At 44.8% G+C, this 21,394-nt stretch overlaps 1 protein-coding gene across 1 annotated transcript in view; it reads left to right on the top strand.

Moving 5' to 3' along the window:
- The window catches only part of MUSK (muscle, skeletal, receptor tyrosine kinase), a 64,659-nt gene that overhangs the window by 19,390 nt on the left and 23,875 nt on the right, over nt 1-21,394 (top strand). Inside the window, exons 6-8 of the mRNA XM_015416046.1 lie at nt 7,164-7,288; nt 16,409-16,568; nt 20,534-20,540. Of these exons, the coding sequence (XP_015271532.1) occupies nt 7,164-7,288; nt 16,409-16,568; nt 20,534-20,540 (292 nt within the window). The remainder of the gene's footprint in view (nt 1-7,163; nt 7,289-16,408; nt 16,569-20,533; nt 20,541-21,394) is intronic.

Here is a 21,394-nt window from a genome sequence, read left to right as displayed (position 1 = left end):
GGCTAGCACCTTTTTATTACCAATCCGGTAGGTTCCAGTAATTGCTCTGACAGATACATCCATAACAACAATCAACAAGGTTTGCCTAAGAAAGAGAGGGAAATGATAACCGGGTTCCAAGATCAACTTTAACTAGGCCTTTTGCACTAGAATACTGGTTTTTGGAATGCATTGGTTGCAGGCCCTTCTTTCCTGACAAGAGTCAATAGTAAAGAAGGTCTTTAGCTTCATTCTGACAGAAATACTCCAAGAAGTTCTTTGCTCCAGTTTCTAGAACAATCACTGGTGAACTTCCAGCTCACAGGCCTGTTCCTGGCTATAGTTTTCCCTCAGCCCTTTCTTCCCCCTCTTCTTTTCTGTCTCTCCTCTCCCTCTCAGAAAAAAAGGCAGCTGTTTCTTAGGTCAGAGTCAGGGGGGCTGTTGGGAGATTTAGTCCCTCAGAAATCCCGTTGCATTTACCTAGTTCATGTTCAGCAGTCAAAAGTGCATGAATGAAAAGGATTCTAATTTGGCTGCTGAGCTGTGAACACATGGCCCACCCTTAATCTTCTACATGTGAGCAAAGGCGTGCCTTACGTGCATAGAACAAAGTCCAGCAATGGCATGAAGAGAACTTCCTTACTCATTTCCTTAGGAAGGTAATTCGAATACATCTTATCCTTGTATGCACTTGCCTTTGGGGATTTGCTGTGTATATAGCAATGAGTAATTGTATCCCACTGGTTCTCTATAGACAAAGCGGATAGAAATAGCTTACATTTTATGTAAAATGCCTCAGAATTCTAAACTAACTCCCAAGCATTTGTATCAAAGTTGTGAGGACCCCAGCCTCTTCTCCTAAAGCCCCCCTACCCCTGCTGACTGGTACTAGTACTCTGCCTGCAGGTCTCTATTTCTATGTTCTTTTTAATCTTGCCCTTCTTCTAAGGAGCTGATGGCAGAGTACATAGCTCCCCCTTTATATCCCCACAAGAACCCTGTGAGGTAGCTCAGGCTGAGACAGCTGGCTAACCCAGCTGTCCGATCTCCAGACTATGGCAAGAGAAGCTAGATAGCTAGACAGGCACACTGACCTTTCTTTCTGTCTTTACTCTTCTGCCACCGTCCCCTTTAAATTCAGATTGTGTTCCCAGGGACCATTCCCCTTCCTTCCATTCTCTCTCAGTCCACTTGAAGACAAACTCTCTCCCTGCACACAGCAAGAGAAAGACATGCTGTCCTCTCTTGGCACCAAGAGGCAGATGGGCCTCTTGCCATCTGCTTCCATCCTTTAGCTAGTAAGTTAGTACTCTATCCTGTCCCTACTCTTTCCTATCCAAAGTGTGCTTCTCAAATAAAGAGAGAAGTATTTCTATTCTAACCTTACAACATGGTTCTCTGTGTAGCTTTGTAAGCTGAGTAACCTGGTAAAGTGATGCTCCTACATTTGTAGCTTTATCTAAGCACGCTGCTAACTAGTGGTAATTGGACTAACCACACCAGTTAACCTCAATATTTACTAGCAACGTTTGTGACTCAAACCACTACACTGTCCATGCATTCCTTCTCTTTTTCGTATTTTAGTTTTGTCTTCCTCCCTCTTCTTCTCCTGCTATGTGCTAATAGCTCTCACTCGCACACCACTCTTCTCCTCCATTGTAATGATACCACTTTCTCTTACTCCCCCCTCTTCCTGATACAGAGATTCTACTAAATGAGGGCTAATTCACATGTTACAATGTCCTCTCCCCTCACTGGTGATCCTAGGAACCATACATTTGTTGATTACTCTAAATGGTTCCCCCAACAGAGAAAACGGTGGCTCCTGGGGCCAGTTCTGGTTGAGAAAATGGCACAAGAAGGAAACCATAATTTTCCTCTCCCTGTGTCCTATAGTTTCAATCTGAATATCCTGCATGGAAATCGTTTTGTGCACAGAACTCTGGGAGAATATCTGATTGACTCAACTCATAATGGTCACATGGAGGGACACAAGGACTCTAAATGTGTGAATTGTTTTCCTGGAGACATTTAGCAGTCACTGGACAGCTGATGTTAAGGCAGGGTTGCCAAACTCCCAGAGTTAGAACTTACATCCAGGTAGGGTTGCCAAGTCTATCTTCGCCAGGAGCGGGGGGCTCCCAGCCGGCGTCTTGTGTGCACCGCACGCACATCACTCGGAAGTGACAGGAGGACGCCAGGCATGCTGGGGGCGGGGTCACGGCCATACAAGGGAAAACCATAGAGTTTTCCCTTGTATGGCCGTGGACCCGCCCCCAACCTGCCCGGCGTGCCTGCGTCACTTCCGGGTGACATGCACGTCGGGGTGGAGTTCCCCTCAGGGCCTGATCCAGCGGCGCCAGGGAACGGGCCTCTGGGGCGGGGAGGACTTGGGATCCCTACATCCAGGCAATAGAGATAGTTCCCCTGCATAAAATGGCTGCTTTGGAGGGTGGACTCTATGGCGTTATACCCCGCTGAGGTCCTGCCTCCCATCAGCTGCACCCCCAAAACCCCCAGGTATTTTCCAACCCAGAGACGGCAATAGCATTGCCAGCTCCAATTGTCACACCGGTGGGGGGATTGGGGGGCGTTCTGGGAGTGGGTGGGGGATGTCACGCAACATGCATACATCACCCAGAAGTGACGTAGGCATGCCAGTGATATCAGGGTGATGCTTTGGTTTTGGGGCTATTGAAACTGACATATCATGTGTGATGGGGAAAAAGAACTTCAGCACAAATAAATTCTGTATTGTGAATAATACATGTTAGACTAGTATGGAATTGGGTCATCCCTTTAGCAAAAGAGATGGTCATGCATGTTGGTGGAAATCTGTATATCCTAACTGTGTAGCTCTGATTTGTATAATGTCTGTTTTGACTGGTTCTTGTTTTTAGATAAGTCCCTGTTTGATGGCAGGCTGCTGAATGGTATTAGTCTATAATAATACAACTTTTACACACTCCATGGTGCTGTTTTCTTAATAACCAGCAACTGTTTGTACAAAAACCAACCTACTCTGATTAGCTTAGATAAATATTTCCTCAGTGACTGTATGCATTTAGACTTCGAGCTGAAATACTAGTTCAGGCCAATAAAGAACCTAAACCGCCTTATTCCAGTTTTTGGCTGTGAAATTTGGAAGACTGATGTTTTGCCACACTGTGTAAATTTTATACCTCAATATAAATATCTGGGAGGAATTCTGCAGTGGCCTAGGTACAGTGCACCCCGTGCCTTCTTTATGTATTTGTTGTGGTTAGGGTAGTCAATAGATTAATTTTTTTTATTGATGTCACAAAGAACATAAAATCTATATAACTCAGTACAATTGTACAACTTGGTCAAGAGATTTCTTATGTGAAAAGCCTCTCGGGGTACTTTCCACTGTTCTTTATCTGACATTGGAGAGAGATTTAGTGTTAGAGCTATCTATAGGCAGGATATTGAAGACTAGAAACCCAGGTTGCTGCTGAAAGCCGTGGAGTGGGAGAGAAGTGGGCGAGAGAGGGTGCTTAACCCTTCCTGTTCCCATCATTCCTGTCCCACAGCAACCTTTTCCCCACAGCCACTTTGCTATGCATGGTTCCAGTATCCTCCTGGGAGGAAAAGTGATTTGGGGAAGGGAAAGCAGTGGACAGGAAGGAAGTCCTTGCTTACTTAAAATAAAATGTGTTTCTGTTGTACACGGGAATGGTAGAATCAGGACTTGGTGGCCAATGCTCCCTCTAAGCTGTAGAGTCTTGTGAGCAAAAATTCTACTCTGTGAGCTACTGGCATTAAAGTTGTGAGTGAGAGATTTGGCTGCTGCATAAATTATTTTGCTCTGGAACCATCCTTCTTGCGCTAAGACAAAAATGTGTGAGCCAGAGGCTAAGAAACTGTGAGCTAGCTCATACTAACTCAGCTTAGAGGGAACAGTGTATATACTACAAACGAGCAAGAATGTTATTGAAATAAAATTCAGCATCTTGATAATGTCACCTGTTTTTCTTTTTCTTAGTCCTTGTTAAGAATTGACCTTACATGCATTATGCTATCAAGACACCAGAATACGACTAAATTTCTGGTGGGTTGGGCTGCTCCAAAGTTTTGTTGCTAGCTAAATTAATACCTTTTCCACCTTTGTGTCATGATTCTTATTATAACAATAGCTCATTCATAATGCACTCCTATGCAGAATTACACCTTCCAAGTCCATTGAAGTGTTTAACTCTGCTTAGGATGTGTCAGCTTCCTGGTCAAATCACTCTCCACACACACTTTCTTTAGTGAAAGTTTTATTAGAAGATGTGAGATGTTCAGGGATCAAACTCTTTGTCAGAACTGGGGTGCCAAGGCAGGAAAGGTGCAGATAGTTACAATCCCACATTCCATTTGTACACGTCAGCATTACTACCAAGACCACGAAAGATATACGGTCCTTAACTAGCTAAAGATAGACTCTTCTCCAAGGACACATTCTTGTGTGAAAGGTGTCTCTTGGGGCAGCTTGGAAGATTTACTAAAGCTAGCCTTCCTACTCCTACATTCACTCCCTCCCCCCCTCAGGAATGTGATGGCAGGTGAGGGTAAGCAATAAGAACACTGTAGCAGCATAAGTGGGGGAGGGGAACGGGGAAATGTTACAGCAATCAATAAGGCAGGAATACAACAGGTACAGTTGGTCAACAGCCCAAGCCTGACAGGATGACACTGTAAACAATAAAAAGATAATTGGGGTCCTGTTTATCTCATTGTCATCTTTAATGCCTGTCATATCTTTGCTCCATCCTCTTTATCATTTTGCCTATGTCCTTGTCAGCCAATACAGATCAGAATGGTAAATAACATCCCATAGCTTCTTTCAAAGGGACAGAACATTTCCCCCCAGGCAGTTGGCAACCCTAGTTTTTAATCATGACACCTGGTGTACAGGGGATATGGAGCCAGCCATGACTGTAAGGTGTTTTGACCACCTCCCAAAATATAGGCGGTGGCTGTCTTTCAAAGAGAGAAGGGAAACACCACTGAAATTCTGACATCCAGTTGGTTTAGTCTGCCTGTATGAGATTGGGCCCTGCTATTTGTTGGAATGGGATATGAATTACCTCCACAACTGCCTTTGAAACTAGAAAAAGCTTAAATGTGTCACAACGTGCAGCTTTACAATAGCATTTGGCTTTATTGCAGAATTTTGATTCCCCCCCCCAATTGATTATACACAACTGTAAATGTTTAGCTAACAAAGTACAGAAGAGGGCAACCAGTATAATTAAGGGTTTGGAGCCACTTTACTATGAAGAAAGGCTAAAGAGCCTGGGACCTTTCAGTTTAGGAAAAAAGATGGTAGGGGACATGATAATGATTTATAAAATTATGCATAGGGTAGAGAGAATGGACAAAACACTTGAATTCAAGGGCATTCCAATGATGTTGATGGGCAATAAATTCAGGATGCACAAAAGTAAGTACTACTTTACTCAATGAGTGGTAAAATTATAAAATTCATTGCTAGATGAAGTGTGGATGGCCATGAACATAGATGGCTTTAAAAGGGGATTTGATAAATTCTTAGACACTGGGTTCATCAGAAGTTACTGATTATGGTGACTAAAGGGAACCTCCACATTTATAGACTGAAAACCTCTAAATACCAATGTGATGAGGCAACAATGGCCCCTATGCCCAGCTGCCCAGGGCAATTGGCTGACCACTGTGTAAAACAGGATGCTGGACTAGGTGGACCACTGGTCTGATCCAAGAGGGCTCTTCTTATGTTCTTATGCCAGACTATGGTTGAATCTGCATTTGTCTTTCCCACCAGTGTCCCAGGCTTCTGACTCCGTCTTTAAAAAAGCTGTCTACATTTGGTGTCGTTTTCACACCTCAACAGTGTTAGCATACTTTTGCACGTCCGCATATGTTTATCACCTTCTCGTGGTGGCTCCACTGTCATTGCCCCTCCGCACTGCTTTAAAAGAATCTTCTCCAAACAACATTCAAACAAGCATAGAGAAAGACGGCATCATAGCAGCACGAAACTGATTTAAAAATGCAAATGCAGATTCGACCTGTAACTCTGATGGGCAATACAATTGTTTTGTTTTTAAAAGCCCCTAAAACATATCATTTGCGATGTCCATGTTTGAGTCATTCTTTGCATTCACTAATGACTTGGTCTCCCAGCTTTTCACTGCATTTTAATTGCTCAAATTTGACCAATGGTTATTTTTTAGTATTATTTATTTTGGGCGCGATCACATGCACAATTAGCCCTGCCATAGGTACGAATTCCGGGCAGATTTGAAGGGCGCAATCAGACACGAACATCTGGGAAGCACCCCACACCCATCGGCAACCCGTTTGTCTCCACCACAGAAGCAGAGTAAAAAGACACTAGGGAAAATCCGGTAGTAAATGGGTTACGAAGGGCCACAGATGGACTTTCCTCTGTCTGATCACTCCAGCGCACTCTCATGGTGTCAGGATGATCTGATCAGGCCATCCCGACTCCGTGCCAGTCCCCCCCTTCTCGGTAGGGCTGCCAAATGCCCCCGGGGGGCGGATTTCCCCCCGTTTTCGAGCCCCGATTTCCGCCCCTGCGGAATCGGGGCCCGGGGGAAACCCCACCCCCACATGCACGTCACCCGGATGTGACGTCACACGCTGGGGCGGGGCCACAGCCATTTGAGGGGAAAACATAGAGTTTTCCCCTCAAATGGCTGTGGCCCCACCCCAGCGTGTGACGTCACATCCGGGTGACGTAGATGCGGCGCACTGGGAGATGGCCAGCAATCCCCCACCGAGGAGGTAAGAGAGATTTGGCAACCCTACTTCTCGGTATGTGCATGATCACAAACTCCATAGGGAACCCTCAGTGAGGAGATGTGATTCATCGATTCCTCGCTGAAGCGCATCAGAAACAAATGGCAAACCTCCCCCAACTCACCCACGGTTGTGTCTAATCATGCAGTGGCGGGCTATGCCTGCAGCTTCCAAGAACTGTGTGATCGTGCAACTGCGGGTCAAATTCCTCCAGAGGAAACAGCCTCGCTTCCCCCCGCTTTATCTTGTGCGTGTGACCGCCCCCTTTATCTAGTTCTTCCTTCTCTCTGCAATAAAAACTGTATACACAGTATAAAGACACGTAATATACAGTGCTTAAGTAAACTTTAATCATGTCTTTGTCTTCTACACAGTTTTTGCCCGAATCCTGAAAGCTCCTGAATCTTACAATGTCAGCTTTGGCTCTGTGGTAACACTGCGGTGTGCGGCAACAGGCATTCCAACTCCTACTGTAACGTGGCTTGAAAATGGAAAATCCGTAAGTGTCCTTGCAATTCTTTGGATTTGGTGATAACAGCATTATTTCCAAACGGAGATCTAGAAAGGAAGGGTTTTTTTTTATTGCCTATAGAATGGAGATGTTTTTTCCTCCCTATCCAATTAAAAATTAGCATACAGGATCCAATGAGTAATGGATACAATCCTTGAGAATTTCATTCAAATTGTATAGCAATCACAAAAAGTTGGAGCCAGGAGTTTGTTTCTCATGGAAATGAATAAAGAAATCAAATATGTCTAATAGTGAATAGTAACTAAGGCCCCGTCCATACGGCAGGGGAAAGACGGGCCGAAGCGCGGCTTTTAAAAGCCGCGCCAAAGAAAACACGCCCCGGCGGAATCCCACGGATCCCGGTTGCCGCGCTCCGTTGCTCCCCGGCATGATCAGATGCCGGGGAGGATGAGACGCTCAGAGGTGGAGGCTGCCGTACTGCGCATGCTCAAGCATGCGCAGTACTGCAGGGGGGCTGGGGATGCGACGGCGGCAAGACGCACCGCCGATCCCACGGCAGGGATGACGCGCACCATCAGGATGAACCACCGAAGGTAGGTGGTTCATCTTTGATGCGCTTCATCCCGGGAAGGGCCAGATTGGAGGCGGGAGCGCGACGCCAGCCAGATGTTGGCGTGGGATCGCACCCGTTTGCTCCGCTTCCAATCTGGCCCGCTCCTGGCCCAAACTGCCTCATGTGAACAGGGCCTAATTTTAACAACATTAATGTTTTAAAAAATAAACAGAAATAAAATTTTGTTGGACACAGCAAATGGGAACTAGAATCAATCAAACATTTAGCTGAACTGTGTGTCTGTTGCCCTGCTGTTGCATAACTCTTGTTCATTACTTGAATCCGTTGGGTTTTGTGCAAGAGAACTTTCCTGTGGTCTCTAACCCATGTTAACAAATGAAAGTGACATGCCAGTTAGATTTTCATCCTCAAGAGCCAAAATGTCTTGGGCAGACTTGAACTTTCCCCCTGTAATCTGTGAACAATGGCACATCAGACAGTCTCTGGGAGCTGGAAAGCTGACAGGGAGCTAACTGCAGGTAAAGTGAATACGAGACTGAATTCCACTCCAGCATTAAATTTGACTCTGAATCTATAATGTGGAAATGCAAACTTGGAAACTAAACATGAAAAGTCAATGCAGCTGACTTTTCAAAAATCTCAAGTGGCTTTGGCATTAGAGAAGCGTGTTACATTTGGCCTGCTCCTATTTGCAGAACTTTCTGTAGTAACAGTTCATTCCTTTACCTTGGCCATATTTGGGTTTGCGCTGTCAGCTCTTTGGCATCCATGCCTGCCAGGCAAAAATCAGCTGTAACTCTCAAGACCAAACCATTTAGAATATGGTGAGCAGACTTCTATCGCATGAGTGCATGCCTTAATTCTTAACTAGGGCCAGATGGAATCAAGGGTATCTGGTTAGAGACTGATTTATGCCAGCAGTTTAGGGATTTTTAAGGAGTAGATTAATTTATGGAGGAGAGTCAGAAAGGGCCACTAGTCATATTTGCTATATAGAACACCCATGTTCAGAGGCAGCGTGTTTCTGATCACCAGAAGCTGGGAATAAACAACAGTTTGTTTATTTTGATATTTTTCTCCCAATGGGGACCCAACAAAACAGCTTCTATCAGTCTCCTCTCCAGGGGTCATTTCGTAGAAAAAGAGGTGCAAGAGCTCATTAGCATTAGCATAACTCATTTGCATATGCCACACCCCCTGACATCACCGGAACTGCGTCAGAAGGCAACACCCACTGCTCAGGCTCCACGGGACTGTTTTGGATTGCTAGCTATTGGGGGGGGGGGGACATGCAGATCTGTCCTGGCAGAGGAGGGAGAGCTTGTACCTGAATAAAACTTGGTCTTAAAAGTCCCACTGGACTGTTTTGGACCGTGGGGCCGGAGGAGCTCTGCAACTTACCTGGCTGCTTCTTGCTCTGACTGAGGGCTGCTGGGAGCAGGGGGTGGGGCTTGTTGCATGTGCCCGCCCCCTGGGCTCTTTACTGCCGGAGCTCCACTCCTGTGCGCTCCTGCAGGAAATGACCCCTGCTCCTCTCTACCATTTTATCCTCATAGCAACCCTGTGATGTAGGTTAGGCTGAGAGAGAGAGAGTGAGAGAGAGTGATTGGCTCAAAGTCACCCAGTGAGTGGATACTCATAACCAACATTCCATGTTTGCAAGCTTCCAGAAGTATCTGGCCAGATATTTTTAGAAACTGAATGCTGGACTAGATGGACCTTTGGTCAGAACCTCTCTCGTGTTCTTCAGTGGGGGTCAGGAAATTATTGGGCTACTGGTTCTGTGTTTTCTGTAAAAGACTCAGGCTCAGTTCTGTCTGTCTGCATACAGCAACGATGTGTTCATATAACTTAGTCATATGTCTGTATGAATAGAGGCCACTTTCCTATTCAGTCCAGATTTACACTATGGTAACGTGACAGTGAAAAAGAAAACTTTATCTCTACATGTATTCTTTCCCAGTGGAGAAACATTGCCCCTCCAGGGCTGTTTTAGATGCAGACAATGGTACAGGGGCAATGCTTTAAAAATAGGGTTGCCAGCCTCTCAGTTGGGAAATATCTGGAGACTTTGGGGGTAGAGCCAGGAGAGGGCGGGGTTTGGGGAGGGGAGGGGAGGGATCTCAGCAGGGTATAATTCCATAGAGTCCACCTTCCAAAGCAGCCATTTTCTCCTGGGGAAATGCTATTAGTCATCTGGAGATCAGTTATAATAGCGGGAGACTTCCAGGTGCCACCTGAAGATTGGCAAACCTATTTTAGAAAACCTATTTTAAAACTTAAAAAAAAATCCTGAGCCAAACTTGGCTCCTATGTGACTTTTTTTTAAAAAGCTGGAAACTCCTCACAAGGAATATCCAGCATATCTTCTTGTGATTGTAAATACAGTGGGTGTATCTTCACTACAGACTTAACCTCGTTCAGTTCTTTCTCTCTCTCGGATTCCTGGATGTGGGAATCTCAAATAGAAAATTCTCAGCATCTCACAAAAATACAGTTCCCAGCATTCTTTGGGAGAAGCCATGATGTTGATACAAACCTGATATAACTTTGTCATGTAGTTATCCCCACAGTTATTTCTTCTTGATTCAATTTTTATTTTTTAATTTAGTCTCTAAAGAGGCCTTCATGAAAGTGAGACATATGATTTCTATATAATAGAAATTATAATTTAACAGAGTCTCACATTACAAGCAGGAAAGCTAATTGTCAGCTTAGAATGGCTAAAAGGCAATCACTTGCAGTGTTCCTGAGGCTTTCTGTTTTCTCTTAGTTGGTGTAATGCAAATAGCAGAATGCAGCACTTAACTGTTTTTCAAGCTGTTTTGAAGTTATCTGTGCCAAGGCAGAAAAGAGATTGCCTTACGCAAAGAGAGACAGTCAATTTTCTGAAGTCCTTTTGAAACTTTCCTAATTTGTTTTCCTGTCCCTGCATGTTCTATCAGCAAAACATGGCACAAAAACCATTCTTTACTGTGTGGTCCAAGCTGAGAATGAACAGTCTTGACTTGTTCACCAAATTCCCAAATTCCCTTTCCAAAATGTTCAGCCAGAGCAGAGCACCACATAAAAACCTCCTACTCGACAACAGAACTTTGAAGGGTACATGCAGAGGAGAAAGAATGCTTGAGGGAAGCATGAAATTTTAAAGTGTGGACTCAGAGCAGTAACTTTTATAATCAGGGGCTCTGTGATTGTTATGAAATGGGGTGTTTTTTGTGTGTGTTTACATATGCAGGATCTGCAAAAACTCTGGTTTTTCTATTATTTTTTTCAAAGCAAAGTTCTAGACATCATGGATATAGGGAATTGTATGTGTAAGAATTCAGAAACCACAATGTCATAGAACAGACATTCTGATGGTAATGCTTTAGAACATTGTGGATGAAATCCTGTCAACTTTTTGCTCGGTCTCTTACAAATCCCCCAAATCACTGTAGCCGCTGGCCTTTATGGCTTTCATCCACATGGGTCCCATGATCACTGATATACTCATTTTGATGGTCAAAGGGGGTTCCCTCAACTTACTTTTGCCAGTGGAGAAGCTGATGGGGTACTGTCATGCATCATATATTTTACTCCCACTGACCCTTTTCCTTCTGTCCCTACAAAGTTCTTCCCCTTACAAACGTTGTCCATCAGTCCCATATGACTCTGTTCTCATCTTTCACAGACATCCTTTCTCCCATGAAGTCCATAGGAAGCCATCTTTTGGGGAAGGCAGTACAGAGTATAAAGTGTTATGTGTGTAGATGGTTGTGAATGTAATAAATCATACCAAAATTCAATAGGAATCAATTAGAAAGCTTGAGCCATTCAATTTAGTATGTTTTAATTTATTTTGAATGCAGACTTTTATTCTTTTGGTTGCATAGTTTGGAATCTCTTAGTGCAAACACACATACATATCCCAGCAAAAGAGACAGAATTGATCTCCTCTGTGGCCACAGAAAATTCTACACATGCCATACTAGCCTGATACCCATGCTTCGCTATGGTATTTAACTTTCGTAAATCCAATTATACTGATGATATAAAGTTTGAAATGTAATATTTGTTGTAGGAATTCTAATGGAGAAGATTGTAGTGTAAAAAATGAAGTGAGATATATGTACTTTCCCCCTCTCTACTGAAGGACCTCTCTGTAGACTGCTGGGGCGGGCTCCCTCATGGCTTTAAGCACCCTGCATCCGCTGCTGCACCTGACAGACAACCACCTGTTAGGTGTAGGAGGTGGAGGAAGTGTGTTGGAAGCCATCAGAGAGGCTGGGCCAGCAGCATCGCTAAGGTAATCCTGCTGGGGCAGCGTCCCTGATGGATTAAAGTACCCTGCTCCTGCTCCTACACCTGACAGACACCTGCCTGTCTGGTGTTGGGGGGATTATGTTTAAAGGCATCAGGGAGGCTGGGCCAGCAGCAGGGCTAAGGAAATCTTGCTGAGCAAACCTCCCCGGCAGCTGTAAGCATCCCACCTACTCTCGTACACCTGACAGGCAGCTACCTGTCCAGTGTAGGATGGGGAGGGAGAACGAGTATTAGAAGCCACTGTGGAGGCGGGGCTGGCAGGATCACGAAGGCATTACTGCTGGGGCAGGCTCCTTCATGGCTTTAAGCACCCTGCAACTGCTGCTGTACCTGACAGACAACTGCCTGTCAGGTGTAGGGGGGGGGAAAGCATGTTTGCAGCCATAAGGAGGCTGGGGCAGCAGCTTTGCTTCACCTCACAGGTGGTTGGGCAGTCTTGATTTCCTCAACTGTCATTAGCTCTCTGTAGTCCCCTGTAACTGTTGTTTTTACCTCAGAACACTGAGCTCTGGATAACTTTCGGTGGGTGGATCGGCAATGGTGGTCACTCTCCTTGATGTCTGAGGAGGCAAATAGCACACCCTCGGCTTGGAGGGGTGCCACCTCAAGTGGCACCCCCACGGAGCCATGGTGAAGGGTTCCAGGCCAGGGGGCTCTTGAGGGTTAGCCTCTTCGACAACTGGATGCCGAAGAATAGATGGTCCCTGATGGTCCAGCCAGCTGGGTGACCTTAGGGTACAAGCCAATCTAACCAGGACAAGCGCAGGAGATCGAGCGAAATAGCATATGAAGAGTAAAACGGAGTACCCCCCCCGGGGGGGGAAAGCGGTGCGTAAGGAGGGATGCCTCCTAAGCGCGTGAATGGACTAACGTAGTAAAGGGGGAAGGGGGGAAGCAAACAGCGAATTCTTTTCTGAGAGACTTACTTGAGTACCGATAGTGGAGCGACGAGTCTTTTGGGTCCTGGCATAGCGGTTTGGAAGTGTAAACAAAGTGAAATATGGCAGCTTCCCGAGGAAAGTTAAAACCGAAACCAGGCAGTAAGAGCCCAAGACCGGATGAGGGAGCAGACGTCATGAAGTCGCTAGCGGATATGCTGAAGCCAGTAATGGAGCAACTCGGTGGTATTAACCAGCAACTGGCCACACTGAACCAAAACTGTGCTCTGCAGCAGCGCCAGCTGGCAGAAATGGAGAAGAAAGTGGAGCATGCAACTGTAAAAATTACAGAGATGGATATCGCAAATAAGAAGATGAAGAAAAGAGTGATGGATCTGGAAACAGCACAAAAACTTCAGGAAACTCGTGTGTTAAGCTTCAAATGGAAAAAGCTAACATGACTATCAGATTTCAGGAGGTGCCGGAAAAGGAAAAAGAAGATTTAAAGAAGACTCTGGGAGAGATCATCGCTCCAGTAACAGGTATTTCAGTGGATGAAATAGTAAAAGACATGGAGGCTGTCTACAGAGCATACTCCAATTATATCAGGAGAAATGACCTGCCTGGAGAGATTGTGGTGAGATTTGCAAGAAGACAGACCAGAGATGCGGTATTAAAGGCAACCTCAGCAAACCCACTGAAAATTGGGAATACAATCATAAAGACTTTAAAGGATATACCATTTGAAATCCGTCAAAAGAGGAAAGGTTACAAGGAACTGATCTCATTTCTTCAAACTAATGGAATTCAGTACAGGTGGGTGATTCCTGAATGTGTAATTTTTAAAGTTAATGGCAAAAGAGAGAAGATTGACTCCATCTTCAAAGCTAAGGAATTTTTGAGACGTCAGCTCGAGCCGGAAGTAGAACGTAAAGATGAAGAATCCAAGTCAAGTGACTCTGCTACCTCGGGAACGGATGAGGACTCTGTGGGGGAAGCGGGTGCGGGAGTGGGAGCAACGAAAAATGTGTATGACTTTAGGGATAGAAAACTGAAATAAGGGCAGAAGGACTCTGTAAATGGCTCTTTGAAGTAAGAAGATGCTCAAGAAGAACTCTCATAAAGATTAACTTACTAATATGGAAGCTGTGTTAAACAAGAACTTCACAAGTATATTGTATCACTAACACTTGTATTACTAACATTTAGATTAACATGGAAAGGATCTCCTACTCTTGGGATTTTAGTTAGTGTGGGTATCTTTCCTTTATCCTTAGTTGTAGCTTCCCCCTCCCTATTTTTTGTTGTAGTTATTAGTCTTATGAAAAATAATAAAAATACCCTTTCGGGGGTTCAAAAAACAAAACAAAACACTGAGCTCTGCAGCTGACCAATCAGAGAGTGGGGGTGCAAGGAGGCAGCAGCCTGGCAGCTGCATAGGAATCAATGGGGGAAACACATTTTACCCCTTTTGACCCACTTAGGGGTTGAATTTCTAAAAATCCCTTCTTAGTGAGCATCTACACCATGGTAGGAGCACTCTCCCCGAATTTGGTGTTTCTAGGTCCAGGGGTTTGGCCTAGGCATTGATTTTACGGTGAGGGGACTTTCTTTTATATATATAGATGGAAAATAAGGAAAAGCAGTTTAAATGTGAAGTTCTGTGGTGCATTAGCTCAGGCATTACAGCGCCTGGACAAACTCAAGGAAAATGGAGTTCATGCCCTCAGGAAATTGCCTCTGCACATCACCAAGAACAATTTCTGCAGACTAAATCAAGGAAGTGATTTCTGAAGAAACAATATGATTAAACGTTTAATTCCAGACAAAGTGAAGTGTGTAGACAAACAGAAAACCCTGACACAGGCACTTTTTCATATGAGTGACTTCTATTTTAACATACGCATACTTATTAAAGTAGGAATAATGCATGCCCTTTAAAGTGATATAACAAGGACTCTAAGGACTGGCGTGTATCAGAAAAGAATATTGAATATCAGCGCTAAATCACTGGTTCTTTAACCTTATTCATTCAAGTATTTGTGGGGTTGAATTTCTACAGGTGGGAAATATGTATGGTGGGGTAAATGTTCCACGTAATCATACTTGTGCTGTGAAGTATGTACCTCAGGCAGACAGCCGGAGAAGTGGGTGGGTGGCCTAATCCAGGCTTCGGTGAATTTCCTTTGGCTGTAGGAGCCAGCCCCAAAATATGAGCAGCTAGAATAATTTTTCAGCCTTCGGGGTTTTGTATTTCCATGACCATATTTTCTTGTTATTCCTGCCACAAAATGTAATCTTAACCTTCTCACAGTTTCTTGTAGTTTTATTAAGTGATGACAGAAGTGTTATAGTATATAAAGAAACCAGTGGAGGGAGGGTTGCCAACCTCCAGGTGGTGGCTGGGGATCTCCCACTATTACAACTACTCTCCAGGTGACAGAGATCAATTAAATTGGAAAAAAGTGGGTGCTATGGAAGGTGAACTTGTAGCAGGAACTCCTTTGCATATTAGGCCACACACCCCTAATGTAGCCAATCCTCCAAGAGCTTACAGAGCTCTTCTTACAGGGGCTACTGTAAGCTCTTGGAGGATTGGCTACATTAGGGGTGTGTCGCTTAATATGCAAATGAGTACCTGCTACAAAAAAAGCCCTGTCCCCAAACACTGCTCTCCTCAGGCTCCACCACCAAAATCTCCAGGTATTTCCCAACCCGGACCTGGCGACCCGAAATGGAGGACCTGCAAAATTTGTAAGGGAAGAAAACACCCGGTATCCCCGTCCCCTAATTTCTCTCTTCTCCCCCATTTCTCCTCCTTCCTCCCCTCCTCCCACTCCTCAGTTGGCACCCAGTGAAGTTGACGGGCAATAGATTTCTGACAGTCATGTACTTCTTCACTTAGAGAGTGAGTGACTTGTGGAATTTGTTGCTATGAGATGTAACATAAGAACATAAGAGAACATAAGAGATGCCAATGTTGGATCAGGCCAAAGGCCCATCCAGTCCAACACTCTGTATCATACAGTGGCCAGAAATACCAGTGCCATCAGGAGGTCCGCCAGTGGGGCCAGGACATTAGATGTGGTGATAGCCACTAGATAACTTTAAAAGGAGATGAGAACAGGTCTGTCAAGACACAGTGGCTAAATGGAACCTCCATGCTCAGAGAGCCAGTAACCATCTGAATACAAACAAGGGGACTTCTCCAGCCTCTAAGCCATACTTGTAGGACTTCAGAGGACATGCCTTGTGAAACCAAATCCTGGACCAGATAGACCAATATTATGATCCCTCAAAGAGGCTGTTATGTTCTCATGTTTCTTTCTTCCTTTTTTGTTTGTTTGTTATAGTTATCCACGTTTCCTTCCTTTCCTTCCTTTGCTTTAGGTCTCAGCGGGATCCATAGTAGAAACAGTAAATGACAGAATGATTGATTCTAGGCTGCAAGTCTATGTCACTCGACCTGGCTTGTTCACCTGCATAGCCACCAACAAGCACAGTGAGACATACGGCACTGCAAAAGCTGCAGCCACTATTAATGTATCAGGTATGTGCTAAAGTGAAAAGGTCCAGCTTGCACATGATTAAACGATATTTAGCTCCAGCATTTACGTCTCTTTCTCTCTCTCTCTCATGCATACACACAGAGACCTTGTAGAAAGTGAAGAGCTGCTCTTCCTTGTAGTTTTCAGCTGGGTAAATTTGATCTAGGAGTGCACCTCTTTGCCTGGCTATTTCTTCCTATATTATTACACTTCAGAGGTTGGCACAGCTATCATTTCCTACATATATGCTGCCATCCTGATCGCAGTGTCCTAAGAACACTCTGTAAACTCATCCAGGAGAAGGAAGTAACGGTGATGGAGCACTATTAATATCTCTGCCAAGCAATGTGAACATAGTTTGCTGAGCTACCAGCATCTTGAATTTTACTTACAAGAATTGGTTCTGTGTTGATCCTAAAGGACAACATATAGAATCGCAAACGGTTCAGACAATACTTTGTATCATACCAGCTGTGGCCAGTGCAGGCAACACTGTGGATCAGTACAGACATATGATGAAGCCATGATTTATTCTAGCAGTTGATGGCTTGTGAAACCAGGGGCGATTCTGCATCTAGCATTCGCTCCACATTTTCTCAACTGGGAGGAAAAAGTGCAGCTCAAAACCCCGTACATATTCCACACTCCCACTGTGGAAATGGCAGCAAGCAGGATGAAGGCATGTGGGCGTGGCTTCCACACGCCTCATCCACGTGCTGCTTGCTGCTGGCAGGGGTCATTTCGTAGAAAAAGAGGTGCAGGAGCTCATTCGCATAACTCATTAGCATAACTTATTTGCATATGCCACACCCACCGCTTAGGTTCCACTGGACTGTTTTGGATTGCTAGCTATTGGGGGTGGGGGGAACGTGCAGATCTGTCCTCACAGAGGAGGGAGAGCTTGTACCTGAATAAAACTTGGTCTTAAAGGTACCACTGGACGGTTTTGGACCAGGGGGCCGGGGGATGGGGGCTCTGCAACTTACCTGGCTGCTTCTTGCTCTGACTGAGGGCTGCTGGGGGTGGGGGTTGTTGCATGTGCCCGCCCCCTGGACTCTTTACTGCCGGAGCTCCGCTCCTGTGCGCTCCTGCAGGAAATGACCCCTGGCTGCTGGCACCATCTCTTTCCAGCTCAGTGTGTCAGCTCAGAAGCACCAAGATGCTGACAATCTTGCCAAGCCTTCTCACAGCCCAAAAGTCCCCCTTCCAGACTGGTTGTGTGTAAAATTTTCACATGGAAGCTCTGTCTGCAGCTGGCATGCCATTTCCCCTTTAAGCAGCAGAGATTTGCTGAAGCTTGAAAGAGAAAGCCTCAAGAGCCTCAGAAAGAGCACAGCATAATCTGGAAGCTCCCAAATGAAGCGGGGTCATGCTGTGTTCCACACACACCCCGCCCCAAATAACACACACAGAGCTCCCCCGAGGTCAGTATTATCTACTCTGGCTGGCAGTGGTTCTCCAGAGTCTCAGACAGAGGTCTTTCTCAGGTTAAGAGGTTAAGAGCACGGACTCTAATCGGGAAGAACCAGGTTTGATTCCCCACTCCTCCACATGCAGTTGCTGGCGTGACCTTGGGTCAGTCACAAGTTCTTTCAGAGCTGTTCTCTCAATGGCAGTTCTGTCAAGAGTTCTCTCAGCCCCACCTACCTCACAGGGTGTCTGTTGCGGGGAGGGGAAGAGAAAGGAGATTGTAAACTGCTCTGAGACTCCTTCTTTCACATCACCTACCACCCGATTTTTTAAACTGGAGGCTCCGGGGATTGTACTGGGACCTTCTGCATGCAAAGCAGATGCTTTACCACTGAGCTGTGGCCCTTCCCCAGGTCTCTGTGTAGAAACAGTGCAGGATTCAGTCACTCGAATCCTGGGTTGCCTTGACAAGTACTGCTTTCGTCACCTCCATTATGTAGCTGGTGAGGGTGATCCCAGGGAACAAACCAGGATTAAGCAATTAAATCCATGTTCATATGTCACCTGAAACCATAGTGAAAACTGAGAGTGTTTAATAAACTAGCTTCAGACCATGGTTTAGATCTTAGTTTGATGTACTGTAGTTAACCATTGTTAGTGGAATAGTCTGCATTCAGACAATCACACTAACCGTAGCTAGTTTAAATTAACCTTCGACAACATATTAAATTAACCATAGTTTCATATTATGTCTGAATGAAATATGTAGTTTGGTTCATGCAAAACTATCATTTAATTAAACTAACTATAGTTGGTGTGATTGTCTAAATGTGTGGGGGGGGAGGAAGGGGGGCTGTTATTCTCTCTGATGATCCTGGTAACAGGACATGGTGATTTTATGTAATCATTTCACCATATGTGAACTGGGGGGGGGATCTCAATGGAACTATCTATGAGTCGTGTCACACTTTAACAAAGAATCCAGGCGTTACTTCTGATTTCCTGTGTGAAATGACAGGATGAATCGTATCAAAAAAGGTTTCTCAGCCATCCTGTATTTTGCATAGAAAACCTACTGGGTCAGAGGTGATGCCGTGTACAGTGCTTGGGACACAGAAAGGTGCTGTTTCTGATTCTGTAGATGCCCTGTGCAAGATGACAGGATGCCCTCATGGTCTCTACATTATTGCAGAGACTTTTGGGTCGTTCTCTCATTGCTCAGTAGGAGAGAGAGAGGCACATGTTTTCCACTCTAGTGATTCAAGCAGCTGGCACTACAGTGAGGAGGGGGTGCCCCAATATGCTGCTGGGGTTTGGTTTGCTCCCAGCCAACAACAGTTCAGGAGAAAATGCCAAGTGTGACTGGTATTAACTATCGACTGCTAGATCTATGCTTCTTTCTGCTGGGTCCAAGGGAAGCTGCAGAAGTGCCAAGGTGTCCCTTGGCAACATGCCAGAAGAGGCACCAGGTACGGTGTATGCCTGTTGTCCCCTCCCAGACCTTCACTGGCACCAAACAGGCAGAGCAAAGCCAATCGCAATCCGTCTTTGCACTGCTTAACCTTGTGGGGGGAAGTGATGATGGGCTTTCTTGTTTGGATTGGCCAAATACCTTCAACCAAGGAAGGAAGCTCAAGTCAGGAAGGAAACTCAAAATGTTCAGTGGCCACAGAAAGAACTGGCTTTCTGTCCAGTTTTCCTGCAATTCTTCTGGTGAGGTGGGATACCACAAAAACACAGTGTAGGGGCCACCCACTGGACATTGCTGGCTTGTATATCTATATGCACAATTATTTAAGAGGAAATGGAACTTAGATCAAGACTAGGTTTTCTGTTCACACAAGTCACTTTTGTCAGAAGAAAAGAATGTTCCTGCAATTAAACCTTATTGAGGAACATTTTAAATAAAGAACCACAGCCATCTTACAAACACAGGTAACTGCCATTTCATGACACCTACCAACAGCCACTGAGGGAAAAGTTAGTCCCACACAGGAAAAGCGTCTTCGTCAACAGAGAAAGCCGTTTGCCAGTAATTCTGACAGGGCACAGTGGCTGAAGGGGGAATGGGTGGGGAAGAGGAGCAGATACAGCACCCGGCCAATGGCATGTGAGTACTCTTGAGTGGCGGCTGATGGGCCAATGGCTGAGGGAGAGCATGGAATCTTGCCACCCCAAAACAGGATTATTATATAAGGAGAAATTGCCGGCAAAGGTCTTACAGGCATGGCTCTGGGAGCAAGATTGGGAGAGGGACAATTCATGTGGCACCTGGCTGGGAGTTCCTCATCCAGCTAGATATATGTATGTTGGAGAAGCTTGCTTGCATGAAAATATTTCTCACATATATGGAGCTAACTCTCTTAGGGAATTTTTCTTCACTTTCATCTCTCTAGTCGCTTAAAGGAGAAAGTCTATGGAATTCTTTAGAATTCTGTGTGTGATCTTTAAATTACAGATAGGTTTTAAGTACAACACAAATGGCACTGACCATCTCTCTCTCTCTCTCTCTCTTTCCGTCTCTCAATCTGGATGGACCTTTGGCCATTTCACTTAGAGTGGAGGTAAGCATAATCTATGGATGGATATTACTGTGTGGTGAGAAAAGTGCACACAATGACTTAGTAAGCTTCCATTGGTAAGCTGCTTATCATCCTGCTAGGGTAAGTGACAGTGTAACCCTAAACAGCTACACCATTTTAAACCCATTGAGTATGGTGGACCTAGAAGGTTGTAGCTGCTTAGGATTGCTGTGATCCACCTGTTGCCTAGAACTGAACTTTGCCGACTCCTCCTTAACCTCTCCAACCGGCAACATTTAAAATAATTATTTAATATTACATCAAATGAAGCTATCAATTAAGTATGTGTATTTGTTCAGAAAATGCAAACAAAGTTAAATGTATTTGTTGTAGTCACAAGTTACAGATAAACGCAACATGAGAGCAACAAGCGAGCAAAACAATGTGCAAGAAAAACCTGGACATTATGAGATGCACTTCCAATATGTTGATCCAAAATTAAAGGTTTTTAAATAGATCCAAGTGACAGCCAAGCCCAAGTCTTCAAAACGTTTAATCACATTTCAGCCCAAACCAGAAAAGATGGGCACAATTTTGCATTAGCTGCTTGTTTTCACTACCAACAAGAATATTCAATTCTGTTGTGAATTTTATTAACATGAACAGACTTGCAACAGCCAAATGAAGATATTTATTCTGTACATTCACTGTTATAGAGCAGTAAAACAAATATTGCAAAAATGTTTTCAACATTTACAAATGCAAACCAATACATTGTAAGTGATGATCCACTACATCCAAACTCAACTCAGCTTTGCAGTGTTGAAATGGTTTTTCCAGTTCCCAGAACAAGAAAACAGAATGCCCAAGTACCAACAAGAAATGGCTCGTTAACA

This window comes from Gekko japonicus, unplaced genomic scaffold, assembly GCF_001447785.1.
Source record: "Gekko japonicus isolate JY-2015 unplaced genomic scaffold, Gekko_japonicus_V1.1 scaffold226, whole genome shotgun sequence".
NCBI lineage: Eukaryota > Metazoa > Chordata > Lepidosauria > Squamata > Gekkonidae > Gekko > Gekko japonicus.
This window is presented reverse-complemented; position numbering and strand designations above follow the sequence as displayed.